The 21686-nt window shown below is 36.8% G+C and overlaps 1 protein-coding gene across 1 annotated transcript in view; it reads right to left on the reverse strand.

Moving 5' to 3' along the window:
- Window positions 1-6714, reverse strand: part of LOC150092873 (KRAB domain-containing protein 2-like) — a 105004-nt gene extending 98290 nt beyond the window's left edge. Inside the window, exon 1 of the mRNA XM_090414611.1 lies at window positions 5503-6714. Within this exon, the coding sequence (XP_090270737.1) occupies window positions 5503-6714 (1212 nt within the window). The remainder of the gene's footprint in view (window positions 1-5502) is intronic.
- Window positions 6715-21686: the final 14972 nt, after the last annotated feature.

A 21686-nucleotide genomic window follows, 5' to 3' on the forward strand; every position in this document is an offset into this window, starting at 1 on the left:
CATACTTGCAATCTGTCCTCATAATCTATATCCCATAATCCAGATATAATCTTTGTCACTCTTCTTTGCACCATTTCCACAGCTTCTTTACCCCCCCATGGAATCTGGGAGACAAAATCTGTGCACAATAATCCAGATGTGGTCTTATCAGAGCATTATAAAATGACAAAATGACTTCCTTATCCTTGGATGTCAAGGTTCGCTTCAACATCGCAATTATCCTCTGAGTTGTATTTGCAACATTGGCTATGTGATCTTTGAACTTCAAATTCCTATCCAACAATATGCCAAGATTCCTTGCCTCTTCAGTTTCTTGTAGCATAACCCTGCCAATATAATATGTCGCTTGAAATCTCATAATGCCAAAGTGCACAATGTGGCACGAAGTGGGTTTACACTTACTAACATTTAACTGACAGCCATTTTTGTTTGCCCAAATTTCCAGCTTATTCAAATCATTTTGTAAGTGCTGAATATCAGTAGCATCCCTGATTGCCCTGCCTATCTTTGCATCATTGGTAAACAATTGCACATCTGATGCTAGACCCTGCTCGATGTCATTAATGTATAGATTGAACAATAATGGCCCAAGGACTGAACTTTGAGGTACACCACTGGTCATTAAATCTTGCAGATTCACACCCACTGTATACCACTCTTTAATATCTGTCTGTCAGTCAGACATCAGTTTTTGCACCACAATTGTACAATGGAACTATCATACATTCCTTCCATTCCTGTGGCATCATTCCTGAGATGAGACTCAAGTTATACAAAGATGTGAAAGGTCTAGCCAATTCGGTTGAACATTCCTTTAGCAAATGGGCTGATATTCCATCTGCCCCTATTGACAAATTCTCATCCAGGTTATGCAACAGCTCTTCAACTTCATTTTCATGAACCTCTAACTCCTGATTCAATGTAGCAGTAGCACATTTTTTTTTGTTTGTGGCATAACAATAAAATTATTGTTATGCCACATTGGATAAAGGTAATCCAATTACTGGATTACCTTTAGTTTGCATCGCTAATTTCTTACTCCCATTTAGCTTTTCACACAATACTTGTTATTTTTCTGGCCTGAGCTTTATATAATTCATAACTCCCTCTCACTCATATTCTCACAATATTCCTTCCACATCATCATCATCTTGTGGGTCTCTTGCTTAATAAGGTTGCACATCCATTTCACTCCCAACCTACTTATTCTTCGAACACTAGGGATACATTCAGATACTACCTCATTTAAACCCTTTTTCAAAGATTCTCATGCATTGTTGATATTTTTCCATTCAGTAACTGATACCATAGAACCAAAGATAGTATTTCCTAAGTTGGTCATAATTTCCAGCTTTGTAGTTCAACATGTAACCTGTTCTAATCGGAACATCAATACAATCAGATACTTCCTAAGTAAGCACAGCATTATCACTGTCACCAACTGGTGGTAAAATAGCAATATTCTTAAGGGATCCCTTCTGACAATATAAGAAAATTCAATATTCTTTGACTTTGAGTTCTTTCTTTCACATGCTGCTTGAGAAAGTTGTCTCACAACAATTCAATAAATAATTTCACTTTGTTACCACAAGATTTCTCATATACCCAATCAATGTTTGGAAACTTAAAGTAACCCATAATGATCACTCGTTTGGTAGCTATAAGGCTAAATTCTTGATGCATTTCTTCATCCCCCTGAAACTGAGCCACCAGGTCACCAGGCAACACCTCACCATATATTTTATTTTGTTAGCCTCCACTTCATACCAGAGACTCAAACTCACTGCTACATGGGACATTGTTACTATCATTGGTTTCTAGCACTGCATTTCTACCCTAACTGGACTTAAGTCATCTGATATCAGTAGTACTCCTCTCCTCTCTCCTAAAAGTAGTATACCCATTACACTCGATCTGGTCCCAGTTACTATATCTGATTGTGATAGCCTGATTTCAATGCCAACAATCTTAGGCAACATCATATTCAATAAAACAACAAACTCAACCCCTTTGTTTCTGATGCACCTGGCATTTGTGTATAGAAATAGTAAATTACCACCTAGCCTATTTTTGTAATTAGATATGCAATCTATTTGGCCTTGTGGTAGAACTATCTCTTTCCCTCCCAAGACATAATCAAAAGGTCTGAACCAAAAGCATATTTTTCCACCCCTTAGCCACACATAACCATGTTTGAAGACATTCATATCTTTATCATGTTTGCATGTCATATCTGAACTTTAGAATACGCTTGATTATATTCAGAAGAGAGCAATTTGCTTAACTGTTGACTCCTCTCAATGACTACTCAAGAGTTGCTTTCTCACAGATGATCTGTTGGTGCATTATGTCTTTTGTATAGGTATTTTTATGGACACTGCTCCACTGAACTAACATTACCCTTAAATTAAAGATGTCAAAAAATTATATTCTTGGTTTAATCTTTTATCCAAGTGTAAGCAAACAAAGTTTGCATGCGAAGTAACTTCACAACTGAGCAACTCATATATTGAGGCTAATGACTTCACATCACTTGCCTTAATCTCCCAGCAAAGCACATATCCTTTTCTATCATGTATAATGCTATATATTACGGGAAGGGTCACTACCCAGAACAGTTTAAACCTTTATTGAGCTCTCGTCAGTGGGAGCGAAACCCAGAAGTGATACTTGGATAAAGGATTAAACCAAGAATATAATTTCTTAGCATCTTTAATTTAGTATAACCAAATGGAAAAACTTTCAACATCTATCTCTAATCTAGAGTATTTTAGTAGTTAGCTGTGACACCTTTTGGCTACTTGTATATGACTTCTGCATTACTTCAACCTTTTATTATTATTATTTATTATTACGGGTATCTCCATGGAGTCAGTAGACTCATCGCGGGAGACCCAAACTAGCAAAACAATATCTGTCATATCTCTTCTTGAATTCATTTACAGATGAAGAGCTCACAACAAAGTCAGGCAATGAATTCCACTCATTCACCACCCTCCAGGCAAAAAACCTTGTTCTGACACCTTTGTTAACCACACTCTTCTTTAATTTCCAGAGATGACCTCTTGTTCTTCCATCACTATCACACAGCTGAAACATTTCCCCTGCATCAATCCTATAAAAACCTTTTAGTAATTTGAATGTTTCTATCATATCCCCTCTTCTTCGCCTATCAGCCAATCTCTGCAATCCACAAGCTCTCAATCTATCAATGTAGGGAGCATTTTTTATATCACTCACCAACTTGGTCACTCTTCTCTGAACCCTCTCCACAGCCTCCTCATCTCCAAGGAATCCAGGTGACCAGACCTGAGCACAGTAATCCAAATGTGGAAGTATCAATGCTTTATAAAGGGGAATAATAACCTCTTTATCTCTGGATGTCAGTGTGTTCCTCAACAACCAAGTAATCCTATGTGCAATCTTGGACACCTTAGCAATGTGTCCTCTGAACTTCATCTCCTTATCTACCAATACCCCTAAGTCCCTAGCCTCATCAATCTCTTGGAGTACCTTTCCATCTATGTAGTACACAGCTGGTAATCTTTTAATCCCAAAATGCAAGACTTTACACTTTTCCACATTGAACTGACATCCATTTTCTTTTGCCCATTTTACCAGCTTATTTAAATCCTCCTGCAAACTTTCAACATCAGCTTGATTTTTTATTGCACTACACAACTTTGCATCATCAGCAAACAACTGAATATCTCCCTTTAAGCCGTTTCCTATATCATTTATATACAAATTAAACAACATTGGCCCCAACCTTGGTATCACTTACAGACATGTATAATGCATACATTATACATGTCTGTAAGGATATGTGCTTTGCATTATGGGATGCTAAAGCAATTGATGTGAAGTCATTAGCCACTATATACGAGTTGCCCAGTTGTGAAGTTACTTCATGTGCAAATTTTGGATTCTTCAACATTATATAAGGATTCTTGGATAAAGGCATCTTTAATTTGCAGTATAACCGAGTGGAAAATTTTCAACAAATAACATTACCCTTCCTTTGCTTGCCTCTAATTGTGTAGGAATAATAAGAGCAGCTGCTGGTGAACATCCATATGCAGTTCAGCTTAGACTTAATGAACCAACTTCTCATTCTCCTCCTTCATTCTTTACACTTCTGCCTTTTGGAAAAGTCTTCCCCATACTGTTTTCTCCCAATGATTACATTCCTCAGGTCTTTAAGAAACACGTCAATAAATTCTAACCACTTGCCCACATGGCACTATCATGGCAATAGGTTTTAGGGCTTCTCCTTGTATGGGGTTGATAAAAATAAATAAATCATATGTCCATATATAGGGTGTTTCAAAAAGAATGTCCTGATTTGAAAATTGTATATCTCTGCAACCAGGAACCGCAAATGAATGCGACTTGTATCATGTTGTAATTGTGGTGAGTGAAACTTTAGGCCTTACTTCATACTTGGTAATTTATTATTTTGTAACTGTACCACATTTTCATTATTAAATATAATTATTTGAAATCAGGTCATTCTTTTTGAAACACCCTGTATATATATGGGGGAGATGATTTAAAAAATATATATGTATATATAGTTAGGTGATCTCACACAGAGATAGTTGGATTTTTTATCCAAGAAACTCCAGTTTTTCATCTCACACACAACCAAACTGGCCAGGAGAAAATACACAATTTACAGACAATAAATATTATTGGTGTGGACAGCAGAGGTATTGTATTAGTTGGTGGATTAGGTAAGTGATGAAAATGGTGAGGGTATGCGGTAGAGTAGAAATAGCCTCCTTTGATGAGTCCTTGGACCCCTTGGTGGTGTGACATAACAGTAATACATACAGTATATACAGTGTAGCCTTTCTAATTAATGATTTTTGCCAGCATGTTGTTACTCATTCTCATCAAAATTAGGCATATCAGTTGCAAGATGTTAACATTTTTATCAGCTTAAAGATTTACTTGCTAAAAGTGAAATGTTTTATTCAGCATAGCACCATCAATCCATTCACTTAATCTGCTAAATTCCTAGTCTGCCTATACTTCTTAGAAACTGGCAGTTTCTAAGAGAGTAGTTATGCTAATCGATTACCTTCACAAAAAAGGGATGTCAGAATTTAAGACATCTGACATCTCTTTATTTATAAAAGATATAAACTGTTCACTTATAACACTTTTTTTTTTCATTTTCAATAAGCAAACATTTTTGTGTATTAATGAATACTACTACTACACCACAGTTATATTAAAAACATATTACAGATCAGTTTGATATATGTTAAATGATCAAAACATTTTATATATTCATATGATGTATTGTATTGTATATAAAAATAAAATATAATAAGCAAAAATAAAAAATATTCATGAGTTATCATTATTATAATGTCATTGTTCTTTTAAGCATTTTATGCAGAGGAAAAATAACAAATGAATGTGAAAATAGTTAAGTAAACTGATATTCATTTGGTATGTAATCTTTTTGTGACATAACTGTATCATACTTACACCATTTGATTCTCTGGCATTAAGCCAGTTTTCTAAGTCATCTTCAGTCTCTAACTGATGAAACCCATCACAAAGATTTAAATAGGATGAAAGTCCAACTCTTGATGGGGAGCCAAACAAGCTCTCATGGGGAATTTTCCCAGTTTTCTCATTCAGAGCTGTATTTTTTGCAAACTGTATAAACTTCAAGCCATTACTCCATTTTTGTGACCTGTTTTCTTTCATCCACTCAATTATCAATTCTTGTATTTCGATACAGCAATCTTCCCTGTGCCACGAATCACAATATTCCACACCTGAGCGACCACTAACCATAACGCAATCCTGCCAAAGTGATTTCACTTCACGAATAACGGATATCACAAACTCAACGCCCTTGTTACTGTACAGTACATGAGGAGCACCAAACATTAGAAATATATCCAGCAGCTGATTAGCTACTTCAACAGCATATCTAGTTTTTAAAGGCCGCAATACACAAAAACTAGACGCGATATCTTGAAATACCATTACAAAATGAAAGTCATCATCCGGAATGTACTGAAGATCCACTAGATCAACGCGACCACGCATAAAAGTTTTATGTTTTTTATCTGTTCGAAAAGGTGATTTCGTTATTTCAGGCTCATTCGGTATCTCCACCGATAATAGTGGATGAATGAGTTCCTGCTGATCCAATACTTCCTTCAAGAGCGAGGATTCGGCTACAGGCATTGCTGTTTGACAAATGGGTAAAACTGTTTTCGATTCACAGCGTATAAAACTACGTTTCCTCTTTGGACGACAGTGCTCACAAAATGATAAATAAAGATCAATCGTATCCCTTGTAATATTGAAATAACCCTCTGCATGCAACGTGCGGAGCAATCTGTCTCTACCTCCATGATTAGTCTGAAGGTGAGCTTTCTCTATAACACCAAACACATCTTCTAATGCAACATATACCCGAGCTGTAGGGGGTTTATCTCCGATACAACCACTTAATGTCAATTTATCGCGACAAACTAGCACTTCACGAGTTCCAACATTCGCAACAACAAATTTTCTTATGAGATAATATTCTTCTGGAGAGTTATATACGCGTCGATCTTTAGCGCTCTTGATCTTGCTAATTAAATCACAGTATTTAGCAAGAGGATAAACATTCCTTATTTTTCCATCATGGAAACGTTTCCATAACTCATTGTTAAAAAGTTTTTCCCTATCCTCCATACTTCGATGACGGCGTTGTCACGACACCTATTCACTTTCATCACAACTGACGATGAATAAACATTGAAATGTGGTGCAGCCACGGTTAAGTGACGTAACACAATTTGTTATTAAATACTATATGGATACATTAAAAAAAAAAACGCTGCATTTTAATTTACTTAGAGCACACAATGATTTCATCAGCAAGTAAATGTGGACACAGCAATCACAAGAAACAGATAGTGACAAGATATAGCAGGATTCAGTGTTGTTGTTATAGCCAATGCTTTATGTCTATATATCTTTTAAGGTATCCAGACATAATACATTGGTTTGCTAGTCTAAGTTTACATCTGATGTGATTTCCAACAATAACAACAATGTAAGTGACAAGTTCTATTGATATAAGCTGATATCTGCAGGAAACCGGATCATTTTTGTATATTAATGATATAGGAAATGATACGAGAGGAACAGTTCATTTGTTCGCGGATGATGCAAAGTTGGGTAGTGCAATAGTGAACGGAGATGATGTCAAAATTTAGCAGAATGATTTGGATATATTGGAGGTCTGGGCTAAGGAGAATGGATGTCAATTTAATGTGGCAAAATGTAAGGTTATACATTTTGGGGTGAAAAGATTAGCAGCAGTTTACTTCATTGGTGGAAATGTACTCCAGGAAATTGATGAGGCAAGAGATTTAGGAGTGTTGGTGGATAGAGTTGAAGTTTAGGAAGCACATTGCAAGAGTGGCCAAATCAGCTCATCAAATCACTTGGTTGCTGAAGAATACTTTGACGAGCAGAGACAAGCATATCATTGTTCCTCTGTATCGAGTCTTGATAAGACCCCATCTCGACTGCTGTGCCCAGATTTGGTCAGCTAGGTTTCTTCTTGATGGGGAGGAGGTTGAGAGGATCTAGAGGCCAGTGACCAAGATGATAGCAGGTCTGTGGAATGAACGTTATGAGAACAGGTTGAGGATTTGTGGGTTGCAAAAATTGGTTGATAGGCGGAGGAGGGTGATATGATTGAGACATTCATATTACTGAAGGGTTTCTAAAAAATTAATTCAGAAGATATTTTTGAGAACAGGGCTGGTTGCGGGAGGACTAGGGAACATCCATGGAAACTGAGAAAGAGTGTGATTAGTAAGGGTGTTAGAGCTGGGTTCTTTACTTTTAGAGTGCTGAATGAGTGGAATAAGCTGCCAGAGTCTGTGGTGGGTGCTGTGACAGTGAATGAGTTTAAGGCAAGGTATGATAGATACTGTGTGAATGTCGAATAGTTGTGATGAACATGATTTGGGGCCTCCCTCGATGAGTCTAAGGACTCCCTGGAGTTGCTCGTAATAATAATATTAATAATAAGTTGGTAAGATCATCAATCAAAATAATAGGCCATGAGCAGTGCAATGCACTTTTCCAGGATTGCACTGCACTGCTCGAATACTTCAGTCCAAAGATTTGCATGGATTTCTTAAAACTACTGCCCACTAATACTCTACTATTATTATGACTATTATTATTATTGTTATTATTATTATTATTATTATTATTATTACATTAAATTTCCTGGAGTCAAAGATTCATCGATGGAGAAATGTTTGAACAGGAGAACCAATATATATTTAAAAACCAGTTAACGCTTTAATGAATTCCAAAGAATTAAACAATAACAGAAAAATCCGCTAACGCCTTTTATTCCCCTCTAGGGAGTAAGGGAGGCTTTTTTAGTGCTATCTAACTTTTGGAGACTGAAGGATTATGCCTATCTCCACCATAGCCAATCAGAGATACCAAGTTCAAAATTTACTTGTTATAAACGGTATCCAGTGAAGAGACAGATGAGAAGTGCAAGTTCCTAATCCTAACACTATACCTTTTGTATGAAATAGTGTGGGTTCTATTGTCGACTTTCTTGAGTTTAAGGGAAGTTTTCAGGAGAAAAAACCCGCTTGCAGGAGATCGACTAACTCGAGAACCGGTGGAAGAAAGGCTTAGAAGAAGATTCTCTAGTCGGCGATTACAACTGAACGTAGGTCTTTCTTCAGGGAGCCTGGTACTGTGCAGACCAAACGCCACTTCTATTGAGCTACACAGGCCTGGGTCGTCAAAATATGTCGAAAGTACGATTATATGATATCAGTATTATCCCTTCTAACGGTTCACTAGGCCTGACAGCAGTGAATCATGCTCGATATAAGGGTGTCTATAAGATTCTGTGGCAACAAATCCAATTCCTCCACCAGAGCAGACTTTTGATCACCAAGTAACAGAGGTGGTGGATGTCAGCAGGTAATTACTATGCCGAAGGGCATCCCACAGATATTCAATAAGATTAAAGCCTCGTGATCTGCTGGCTACGACAGTCATTGGATATGGTGTTCAAGATACTCCAATACTTGAGGTCCATGGGAAGTGGCGTTATCGTGCGCGAAAAGAAAACCTGGGCCAATCACACCACTACAAATTTGCACATAGGATTTAAGGATCTGTCTCGGAAACATGAAGAGTGATGCGGCCGTTGATCATTATTCTGCACGAAATGAGAACACTGCTTCTACTATAAATACCCTTTTCTCTGTTGGATAGGCTGACAATATTTCCTAGAGACAAAAACGGGACATTGGGATGGCAAAAACGGGATGGAGGTTAGGTAATATTCTGTATTCATGAAAAAGTAAGACGATAAAAAAAAAGTCTTACTTTGCCATCCTAATTACCAAAGTTTTATTACAATATCTATAGTAATAAAACTTTGGTAATTATTATTTCTGATTTGGTACATGCTGAAGAAAAGTTTGGTTCATAAATTGTATTGATCAATGTCGACAAGCAGCCATTTGCGCGAAAACTTTGCCCGTGACCCACAGTATGATAAGCAACAAGAGATTCACTTGCTGCAATTTTATCACTTTCGCTATCACCATCACGTCTTACCATAAACGAGCCGATGTTTTAAACTGAAGCCACAGTCTTTTCAGCATCCTTATGTTTCTGGCTACGTAGATGTTGATGTCGCTTCTGGCTCCATGATCAACGGAATAATGGATATTACAATTTTGGCATACCACTTTTGGTCAATCACTACAGAGCTTGTCTAGTTTAATAAATTTGAATTCTTTATGGAGATCGTCATTAAAAGTGCACTTTCGCCTCTTTGACATTGCAAGGATAGATTTAAAGCTTTAAAATATAAGACTTAAAAGTTTTAAAAAACTTTTAAGTTAGCATACAAGCAAAACAAAAACACGTTACAGCAGAACAAACGCCGCGTCTGAGAAGCGAAAGAGTTGCCAACATGTTTTCATTTTCTCTGAATAAATCATTGCGGACATTGATATTTAGTATCGAACAATGCGACTCCGTGGTTACACAAATTACTGGTAACGATGATATTGTTATACGATTATAGGTTTTGAAGCCAGCGAAGGTTGGCCGATTGGTAGAGCCTCTGCTATTAATCGCTCGCAAAAAACTTAAGCAAGATTGAGCACGGTTAGTAGTTGGAAGGGAAACAATCTTTCGATGGTATTGGCACGCTCTCCCTCGATGAGTCTTTGAGTCATAAGGCCTGTGTAGTTCAGTGGAAGTGAGTTTGCGTCCTCTGCGCTTGGTCGCTCGAAGTCAGACTTAAGTTCAAGTCCAGTCGCAGAGTGGAGGAACTTTCTCTAAGCCGTTCTTCGACCGATTCCCGAGTTAGTCGATCTCTGGCACGGGCAAGGGGGTTTTCCTCCCAGAAACTCGTCTTTTTTATCCCGTAAACTCAAGAAAATCGACCGTAGTATCCACATTATTTCAGACAGTAACATATCTTGTTAGGGTTAGGTACCAAGAGATGGCAGCACTTGTTTGCCAGCCACTTCATCGTTGGCTGCTATAATTAGTGATAGACATGGGCCAGCTATCTCTGATTGGCTACCGGTGGAGATTTAACTGCCCACTCAGACTCCAGCAGCTAGATAGGGTATAAAGGCCTCGCCTACTCCCTATAAGGACATAAAAGGCATTAGCTGATTTTTTTTAATGATTGACCAATATTAAAGTATATTTATAGTTTTAATTAAAACGGGACAAAATTGACATTTTCATTAAAACGACGGGATGGCCGGAAAATTATTATTATTTGACACCTCCAGGGAGTCCAAAGACTCATCGAGGGAGAGTGTGCCAACAGCATCGAACGATTGGTCCCCTTCCAACTATTAACCACGCTCAAACTTACTTAACTAAGCCATTAGTAGCAGAAGCTCCACCAATCGACCAACCTTTGCCAACTATATAAAAAAACGAGAACTGTACCTTATTTGTTAGTACTCCAAGTTACATGTTCATGGCACTATTTTTGCGAAACTTTGCAGTGGTTTTTGATTAAAGGGATACAAACCACTAGCTTTCTTGCGTTGAATTCACTTGAAATGAGCCTTCTTAACACAGTCCAATTGAAAATGTTTTCAGCTGGCCATCATAGGCTTTTCACAGTGACTGGACATCATAGAGTTCCATCATGATGTTAAATCCTGATAGCACTCTGTTTTGGTCGATGTAGTCCTCAAGTGTCCTTGGCCAGCTCTTTATAAGAAAAGTTGGCCAAGTTCCTATCTCCTGAAACTGCTTACCGAAAAGACACTTCGTGACACATTCAGACAACGTGCCAAAATTGAGTTCGACTTGCCAGCTTCGGGTCGTCCAAAGGCCAACCATCTTAAAGAATCATCCAAACGATGATCATGTGCCATTCTGAAGGTACTAGTTGTGGCTAGCCTACTAACCAAGCAAAAAATGAGAATGAAGGTATGTGATTGCACCGTGTTTTTAGTAATTTTCATTGTATGTGGATTTAAATAATGTTCGATCAATTATATTGGATACTCATCATTGGAATGCATATTCTATCAAATATTGGGCTTCAGAGTCACTCCCAAAAATAAAATATTCATGAAAATCATTTTTCATGAATGGCGTTTGCATTTACAGCGCTTGACAGCACGAAAAAAGGATTTGGTGGTTCAAATCTAGTCGCCGACCAGAGGAACTTTTTCTAAGCCTTTTTTCTGCCGGTTCCCGAGTTAGTCAATCTCTGGCACGGGCAAGCAGTTTTTTTTTCCCCCGGAAACTCGGGTATTTCGTCCCGTAAACTCAAGATAATCGACCGTAGAACCCACACTATTTTCAGACATTAAAAATATTGTGTTAGGGTTAGAGACCACGAGATGGCGGCACTAGCTTGCCGCCTTCCTCACTGCGTACCGATGAATCAATGATAGTCTTGGGCCAGCTATCTCACAGATTGGCTACCAGTGGAGATTGAACTGCATACTCAGTCTCCAAAAGTTAGATAGGGTAAACGGCCCTGCCTACTTCCTATACGGGAACAACATAGGCGTTAGCTGATTTTTTTTTTGAAAAACATTTTGCTCTGTTAATTCTTTCAAGCAAAGTAGTGAAATGGATTGAAGGAATACCACATGTATACCTCTAATGGGAGGTTCATAGGTCAAACCTCCATCTTATTCTACTAAGAGATCGCTATCTTTTCTTGAAATCTTGCAACATACAGCGATCCAACCATTACGAAAGACAAAAAAAGTATAGCTCTTGTTTTGAGATGGTGTAGTGCTAACCCAACAAATTGCGAATGTAGATATTAATTAATACCAACATCCAAGTTGAGGAGCAAGTTTAAACTGGGAAAGAAATTTATATTTTTTTCCCAATTGAAATAACTGTCATGTTATTTGAAATTAGCAGATTATATACTTTTTTTTTTTAAAAAATCTGTATTAAATAGGAGAACCTAGCGATAATTATCACTAAAATTATTCTTCTCTGCGAAACTCTATGTATTATAAGCCGTATGAAGTTGTAGCCTCCATTGATTCATCATAAAAAAGAGGTCCAATGGATTTCTGCACAAAAACCAGTGAACCGTGGATGAATTTTAAGCAAACCTTAAATAACGACCATAACTACAGTTTTCTTCGAGCTATCCAAACTACACTTCACAATTCTTTCTTTCATAAAAGAGTTTCCTGTGGGTTCGTTGGGCACACATTTCTAATCTAAAAAAAGGCAAATATGACATTCTCTGGAGCAAAATTTTTAAACCAATTATTTAGTATTTGTTTGTTCTAACTTCTGAAAATTGCACACCTCCGGGAATATTTATTTCTGAGGACTGATTAATGGCGTTCCTTTTCCACTTTGGCTGTCCAAGCTGGGAGGAATGTAAGCAGTATGCTGTTATTCATGACTGAACATAAATTTATTCCCCATCCTCAGAACAAAACCACTATTTACCCCCCCTCCCAATTTTCATTTCATCTTAATCAGCACTAATTGCAAATATACCATAAAGGTCCCCTTCTTATTTAACTCAAACCGAAACCTCATTAAAACTTCCTTTTCTAATGATTACGATCACTCCACTATTCCAATTTGATGGTATAATAATACCCAAGGTATTACCTACATGACTGATACTTTTCTCATTAATATGGTATCCATACTAATGGGTTATAGGTGTGCAACCTGTTGTGTGTGTGAAAAATATGAAGGCACAAAGCACAGTAGCGTTCTTAAAAATAAAAATCCCATAAGTAGGAAATTTTTAATTTCTAGGCATTTCATTTCTAGGCCTGAAAGACATATCATGTTCGCCAGAGTAGGAGTTTCACTTTGTGCCTTCATGTTTTTGACACATACAAACAGGTTGTAGACCTATAACCCATTGGTATGGACACCATTTCCCAAAATAGTATCCATACCCATGAGTTATAGGTGTACAACCTGTTGTGTGTGTGAAAAATATGAAAGTACAAACCACAGCAGTGTTCTTAAAAATAAAATATTCCATAAGTAGGAAATATTTGATTTCTAGTCATAACATAATTATTTTCAGTAGGATTTTTTTAAAATAGGAAACGTAATTTATCTAAACCTTCTGTGCCATAGATAAAATCCATAACTGGAAAGCGGATTTAAAAGCTCGGTTCTTCGAAGACAACAAAACTATACACTAATTCACAGACTTGGTTGTACTGGTCATTACTGACAGTGATTCATGGTATAAACACGCGGAAAGAAAATAAATCGTTGATTGAGAGTATATTTCACTGGAATTCTAACAGGGATGTTCTGAGCATAAATACAACTGTGATAAAACAAACAAAAAAAATCAGTTTATTGTGGAAACAATTCATATTGTAACTAATAATGAGTTAATGATGTATTCATTATAAACTGGATCTAAAACGAAGTTAATTGCAAGAACCAAGCTTATCAGCTAAAAAAAAAAAAAAAAAAAAATCAGCTAACCCTTTTTTTTTTTTTTTTTTATTCCCGTATACGGGGTGTAGGCGAGGCCATTTAGCCCTATCTAACTTTTGGAGACCGAGTGGGCAGTTCAATCTCCACTGGTACCAATCACAGATAGATGGCCCAAGGTTATCACTAATTAAGCAGTACACAGTGAAGAGAGACGGCTCAAATGTGCCGCCATCTCGTGGACCCTAACCCTAACACAATATATTTAATGTCGGAAATAATGTGGGTTCTACGGTCGATTTTCTTGAGTTTACGGGACGAAAAACCCGCTTGCCCGTGCCAGAGATCGACTAACTCGGGAACCGGTCGAAAAAAGGATTAGAAAATTTTCCTCTAGTCGACGACTAGACTCAAAACCAAGTCTTCCTTCGTGCGGCCAAGCGCCGTGGTGTGCAAACGCCACATCCACTGAGAATATTTTATTTTCTCAAAAGCTTCTATATACATTCGGACGAACTATCTACATATATACAATAAGTACATAGCATGCTTATTTTAGTTAACAATTTTCATTTACAACATGATAACATGCCAAATATCTATGTTTACCTAGAGTCCTGTGCAATCTTTTGAGCAGTTATTTTGCCATTTAACATAAGTTACATATTGAAATATTACAATATTTTTACCTTATCTGAATATCATAAGACATATACTTCCTCTTATGCCAATAGATATATTCATTACTATACAATATTTCTGCACTTATGAAACTTTGAATACGAAATTGTCTCTTGCAGAAAATTCAAAAACCGGACATGCAACAAAAGCTATTGAAACTAATTTGGGTATTGTTTCATAGCTGGTGCTGATTCCTAAAATATTTTATCAGATCTATAGAGAACAGTGGTACCACAGTTGTCTTCTTGCATTAATACTATGTGAAAGAGTACTCAAAGCTTGGTTTACCAGTCCTGAGTTGCCACAGATGAACGCGAATGTAGTTTTTAACTTTTTTTTAATGTAGAAAGTAGCAAGCTGCAGGAACCTTATACAGTTCAGAATACGCAAGAGAATGAAGTTGAACCTTTTGAGAAAGCACAAAGGTTACTACCAACAGGATGTGTGGTATGAAAATTATAGAGATTATGAAATGATTGGTGCCATTTGGTCCCACGGCCGCAAAACGTTAAAGGATTTCCACATTAACAAGCAACAGAGATGCATTCAAATCACCAGTGAATTTCAAAACAATAACACACTTCCTTTTCAAGATACACTTGTTACACATGGACTGTATCTCTCGCAAACCACCACAACACACAGAGACTCATATCACCATCCTACAAAGAAAATATGTCTTATTAGCACCCTAAAAATAGACCCTTAACACTTTGCTCTGAAAAATGAATTTGATATAACAAGAAAAACATTAAAATGGCTATAGAAAAAACAATCCATAGAATATTCCTCAAAATACAATCAAAAATTAAAAAAAAAATTACAATAAGGTCATGGCCATCCCTATATACGAGGATAATCCCAAAGATTAGATGATATGCTAAACATTTAGGCCACATTTAAGCCAACAATGAAAATAAAAACTATATTATGCTCTTCTAACGTTTCCCTTTCTTCCCTGTCCACTCATAGGTGTATACAGATCCGTTTCGCCTGTAGTCTACCCGACATAAGCAAATCAGTCCGTAGATTCCCAAAACGAAAAGAACATAAACGACACATCAAATACTGTGTCACATAAAAGCAGATCTTTCTGACCATGAACTAGAAACATGACACCAGACTGATTGGAAAGGTATCCAGTCTTTATTTTGGGCCAAAACTGGTACAAACGTAAATCAAGGAAGACTGCCAAATGTTTATCAATCAATAAATTTCAACAAAAATGATGCCTTGAGTGTCCCTAGGATTTCAATTGCTGATGTACAACCCAGATAACATCAGAAAGAGAAGAATTCCCGACCGTAAATATCAAAAGTAAAGAGACGCTCAGGCAGCTAACAATTTAAAGTCACAGGGCATTAAGAAACAAATAGGTTCTTTTACCAAGATAATTATGTTTACAAAAAAGTAAATAAATTCCTCTAACGCCTTTAATTTCCTTATAAGGAATAGACTGTCTTTTCCCTATAAGGGAATTCGAAAACTCAAGAAAATCGACTGTAGAACTTACGCAATTCCAGACCATAAAAATATAGTATTGGAACCCTGAGATGGCGGCACTTGTCACCCAGCTGTCTCTTCACTGGACGCCCTTATTAAGTGATAGTCTTGTGCCAGCTATCTCTCTACCGGTCAAGACTGAGCTTCCTCGTCAGTCTCCAAAAGTTTGATAAGAGAAAAATAATCTTGTCTACTTCCTGTAAAGAAAAAGAAGTGAAAGGCATGAGCGATTTTTATATATTTATGTTTTCTTTCGTAGTTACTTAATAATGATTGTTTTTTGTGGCATGACTTTGTCTTATAAGAAACCAGTTTCAAATAGTTCGAAATATGAGCTTAATACATTATCATATATCGTTTCTTCTTTGTGATGTTGAAGTTATTAAAAAGTTTGCATGAATTGCAAAATTTGTAACAATTTAAAAAAAAAGAAATTGAAAATTCTTTTTATTCTCAAAGAGGATAGGGGGATCCCCTGTTCACCCTAACTTTTGGGAGACCGATAGGCATCTGCTACCATCTTTTAGTCATCAGTGATAATGGACTCAAGGCTATGTCAATAAAGTCTTCAGAGAAAGATTATGATAAAGAAATGCAGCCATCTTGTAGTAGTAGCTTCTGAAAGGAATACATTAGGTCTGAATAGCGTGAATCGTGCAGCATTTTTTGTAAGTTTAAAAGCGTGTTTTAAAGGGGGAATTTACTGTATTGAAGGTCGACTAACTTGTGAACGATTGGTAAAATACTGCCAAAGAACTTCTTTAGTCAGGGACTAGAACTTTACCTATAAACACAGAAAAAAAAAAAAATTCTACTTAACCAAAGGTAACAACTATTTTCACAAGTACTTCTCTATCATGACTAATTACAAAACTAAATTATAAAGTATAAACTAATAGTTTTCTTAATTAAAGAATTCTTGCAAGTGATAAATTATAATGGTGGTCCCAACGAAACTCGTCGATGGAACTTTCCATTCATATAAGCCACTACACAAATTTCAGAAATGATATCCATGTATATCCACTTTCAGATCGTAAGGAATTTTCACAAATAGGCGCATATATATATATATATATATATATATATATATGAACGTTTCTTTATTTTCGATGATGTGATTAAACCTAGCAGTGTTTCTCATTCCACCATGCTGGACAATCAGAAGACAGACCTTTATAGTTTCGATTTTAGTCTCCGACTATAAGTTTCCCTGGATCTTTTTTCACCCGATTCCTTAGTTCGCTGATGGTAAGCATCGGCATGTAGGTTTTATCACCCAAAAATTATTTATAACAACTATAAAATTCGGTGTTAAGATCACGAGAGCGCGATCAAAATCATGCATAGAGTAACTCTCGGCAATTAGTAACTGTCAGGTTTTGGAGCAGATGGGCCACAACTCCACAAAACAGTTAAGTCAAAAATTCCACATACTTCTTTTGAGAATCAAAAAGCATTACAGGTTTAATGATCAAATATATTGAAACAAAAGTAAATGAAGGAATGTATATATAAAATTTAACATTTATAACGCAGTCCTTATCTCCTTTGAAGGATTTTTCTCGTTTCTTCTTATTTTACTAATTTTTTGATAGCTTTCTAATGTGATACATTAGTTGTGGTTCTTATTAAGTTTGAATCATTCCTCTTTAAATATCAAACGTAGCATATCAAACAATTTCTTACTTTCAATGATAACAGCGGAATTAATATAAATTGGAGCCCGTTATTTGTTTTTGAATGAATCCATTTCCAAAATCGGACTCTTTCCCTTAGACTGCCATGTTAACGGGCGGTTCGTTAACATGGCAGTCTACGGGAGACCGGAGCGGACGCATTTTTACGAGAGAGGTACCCCGTGTTCGTTCGCAATGGGATGAGACGTCACCAGAGGGGGGATGAAACCAGAAGTTACGCCTGGTTGACGTCGCCGTGACGTGCAGTAGTACAGGAACTTGCAGTAGACCGTTGGTTTGGTTTGGTTTGGTTACATTCCAGCGAGATGCTTTCCTCCTCCTAACCTAATCTAATCTAACTGAATCAAATGTAATTTATCTACTCAACTGTGATCGATGGTTAGGTTAGTTTAGGTACCTAACCTAACCGAATCAAATACAATTTTTCTACTCAATCGATGGTTAGGTTAGGTACCTAAACTAACCTAATCGAATCAAATGCAATGTTTCTACTCAACTATAATCGATGGTTAGGTTAGGTTAGGAGGAAAGCATCTCGCTGGAACGTAACCTAACCAACGGTTTGCCACAAGTTCCAGTACTACTGCACATCACGGCGACGTCAACCCGGCGTAACTTCTGGTTTCATCCCCCTCTGGTGACGTCACATCCGATTGCGAACGAACACGGGGTACCTCTCACATAAAAATGCGTCCGCTCCGGTCTCCCGTAGACTGCCATGTTAACGAACCGCCCATTGGTAGGGAAAGAGTCCGATTTTGGAAATGGATTCATTAAAAAACAAATTACGAGCTCCAATTCATATGAATTGCGCTGTTATCATTGAAAGGTAAGAAATTGTCTGATATGCTATGTTTGGTATTTAAAGAGGAATGATTCAAACTTAATAAGAACCTTAGTTGCTTTCCGAGAATAGTATGCGATTAAACTGGTGTCAGGAAAATAAACTGAGTGCTGAAACCTTCGAAAATGAATCTATTGAATTAAGTAAAAAATAAATAAATAAATCTGCTAGCGCATTTTATCACACAAAGGGAGTAGACGAGGCATTTAGCTCTACCTTTCGATGACTAGTTAGCAGCTAGCCTCCACCTTAAGCCAACATATACAGGCTAGACCAAGAATATTAGTGACTTTAACCTGCACCCTGGTATAAAGTAGAGCAGACATCTGCGGCGATGCCGTAGTCCCTAACCCAAATTTCTCGATTTGACTGACCATTTGCAAGTTTCTTAAAAATGTTCAGTAAAAATTTCATTCCAGAGGTTTTACAGAATGTCTGCAAGTGTAGCTCAATGGTGCTTGCATCCTCTGCGCTTGGCCGCACGAAGATAGATTTATACGTTCCTGAATAGTCGCCGACTGGAGGAACGTAACGTTTTCTACATCTTTCTTCGATTGGTGCCCGAGTAGTCGATCTCTGGCACAGCAAGTGGGGTTTTCTCCCAGAAACTCGGGTTTTTCATCCCATAAACTCAAGAAAATCTATCATAGAATCCACGTTATTTCAGACAGTAACATATCCTGTTAAGGTTAGTACCAAGAGATGGTGGCGGCACTTGTTTGCTCGTGCTTCATTGGTGCACCTATAATCAATGATAGACATGGACCAGCAATCTCTGATTGGCTACCGGTGGAGATTGCTCTGCCACTCAGTCTCCAAAAAGCTAGATAGGGTTTAAAGGCCTTGTGTATTCCCTATAAGGGAATAAAAGGCGCTAGCTTATTTACTTTTATTTTACAGATTTTCATATCAAAATCTTCCACAAAGCTTTTATTGCAGTGTTATGAACTTTGTTTTTCTGGCCAGGATTTTCATTTTACATGAAATATTGTGAATTTAATTTTCTTATATTTTTTGAACTGAATGCACAGGAAACTACGAAATTTGTAGCAATACTTCAAATATGAAATATTCAACTTCATGCATGAAGATCATCATCAGCCATTGTCAATTCACTGCTGAAGGTCTTTCCAATTTTACTACAAAACTGTGTCCATGGCTCTCGTTTTCCATGCAAATCTGATATCATCAATTCACCATGATTTAGGTCGGCATTGTTTTTCCTCTCCTGGAATTCAACCCAGTACTCCTTTTGTCCATCGTTGATCTTGTCTTCGAGCAATATGCCCACCCCATTGTCACTTCAGATGTTTCACTCTTCCTATTATGTCAGAGACTTTGGTTTGATTTCTTATCCATGTATTCCTTTGGTGATGCAATCTTGTGATACCAAGCATACTTCTTTCCATACTAAATTGTGTTTTTCTTAATTTTTGAATTTCCTTTACATTGTGTCCATGTTTCACAGCAATATGTCAGTATAGAAAGAATACACTGGTTAAAATCTTTTCTCTTTGGGCATAGTGGTAGATGGCTTTTGAATATTGAATGTAATTTTCCAAATGCTTTTCACCCAAACATCATGTGCCTTTTAATTTCATCCATGATATTTTTTTCCATTGATATCTGTTGTCCAAAGTATATGTAATGATCTACTTGTTTAATTTCATCATTATTTTTATCATTTCAGTTGGACATAGGTATTGATCATAACTTGGGTCTTCTAAAGGTTTATCTTTAGGCCTGGTGTTTTAGTAGCAATTTGGAACTCATGAAAATGAGTCTGTAATTCATGCACAGTTGAAGTAAAGATAACTATGTCATTTGCAAAGCGTAAATGGCTTAAATGTCTTCCATTTATCTTCAGACCTTTCCCTTCCCAATCAAGAAGTTTGGACTTTTCTTCTAGGCATGCTGTGAATAATTTTGGAGATATTGTGCCACCCTCTCTTATACCTCTCTGTATTCCCACAGTTGAGATGTTTCCATTGAAATGAATTGCTACTGTGGCATTTGTGTATGTTGATTTGAAGGTTCTGATGTTTGGCTCCTCCACTTGTTGGTTTCTTAATGCTTTACATATTGCACAAGTTTTAAGTGAATCAAATGCTTTCTCATAGTCAATAAAACCAAAACATAGTGGTAATGGATATTCATTACACTGTTCAATAATCTGCTGTATAACTTGAATATGGTCCATTGTACTGAAAAACCCTTCAAAAGCCTGCCTGTTCTTTTGGTTCTGCTAGGTCTAGAGTCGCACAAAGCCTATGAGCTAAGACTTATGTAAACACTTTGTAAACCACTGATAGTAGACTGATAGGTCAATAGTTCATTAAGTCTTCTATCTCACCTTTTCACGTACCAGAATTAGGGTAGCCTTCTTCCATGTTGTTGATACATCATTTATATTTAGGCATAAAGTAAATAGTATTGCTAAGAGTTTGTAGATTATTTCTCCACCTGTTTTTAGAAGATCAGCTTCAGCTATCCCTTCAGTGCAGTTTTTCCAATAACTAATAGCTTCTTTGACTAGTTCCTGAAATAATTGAATAGTACAACACTGTTATACGATCTACTGCTTTCACTGATCCACAGTGTAACATGTTTATAACAAAGGAAACCATATGGTGTGGCAAATTAAATAGCTCTGTTTCATCAGCATTTTTATGTCACCACCACTACATTTTTGAAGCCAAATTGTGTGATTTTTATAATGCTTCATGTGGTAAAGGTTACTGGCTAGCCCAACAACATAACTATTTTTTAGTTATGTTATTTCCTTTATTGTGTAAAATTAGCTTTTAGATACCACAGCACAAATCCAACAATGCTTTCCAGATTATTACTTACTGCCAGTTTATTAAAAAGTTGTTCAAAATTACACTTTCAGAAATAATTTTTTTTTTTTTTTTTTAAATGTGAATTCCACCAAAAAAGTTGTGTACTGAATGTACATTACTATCATGGATAGCAAAAGATTAGATAATCTG

The sequence above is a fragment of the Typopeltis vanoorti genome, chromosome 25 (genome assembly GCF_054136105.1).
Source record: "Typopeltis vanoorti isolate ZY-2024b chromosome 25, IOZ_Tvanoo_1.0, whole genome shotgun sequence".
Lineage (NCBI taxonomy): Eukaryota > Metazoa > Arthropoda > Arachnida > Uropygi > Thelyphonidae > Typopeltis > Typopeltis vanoorti.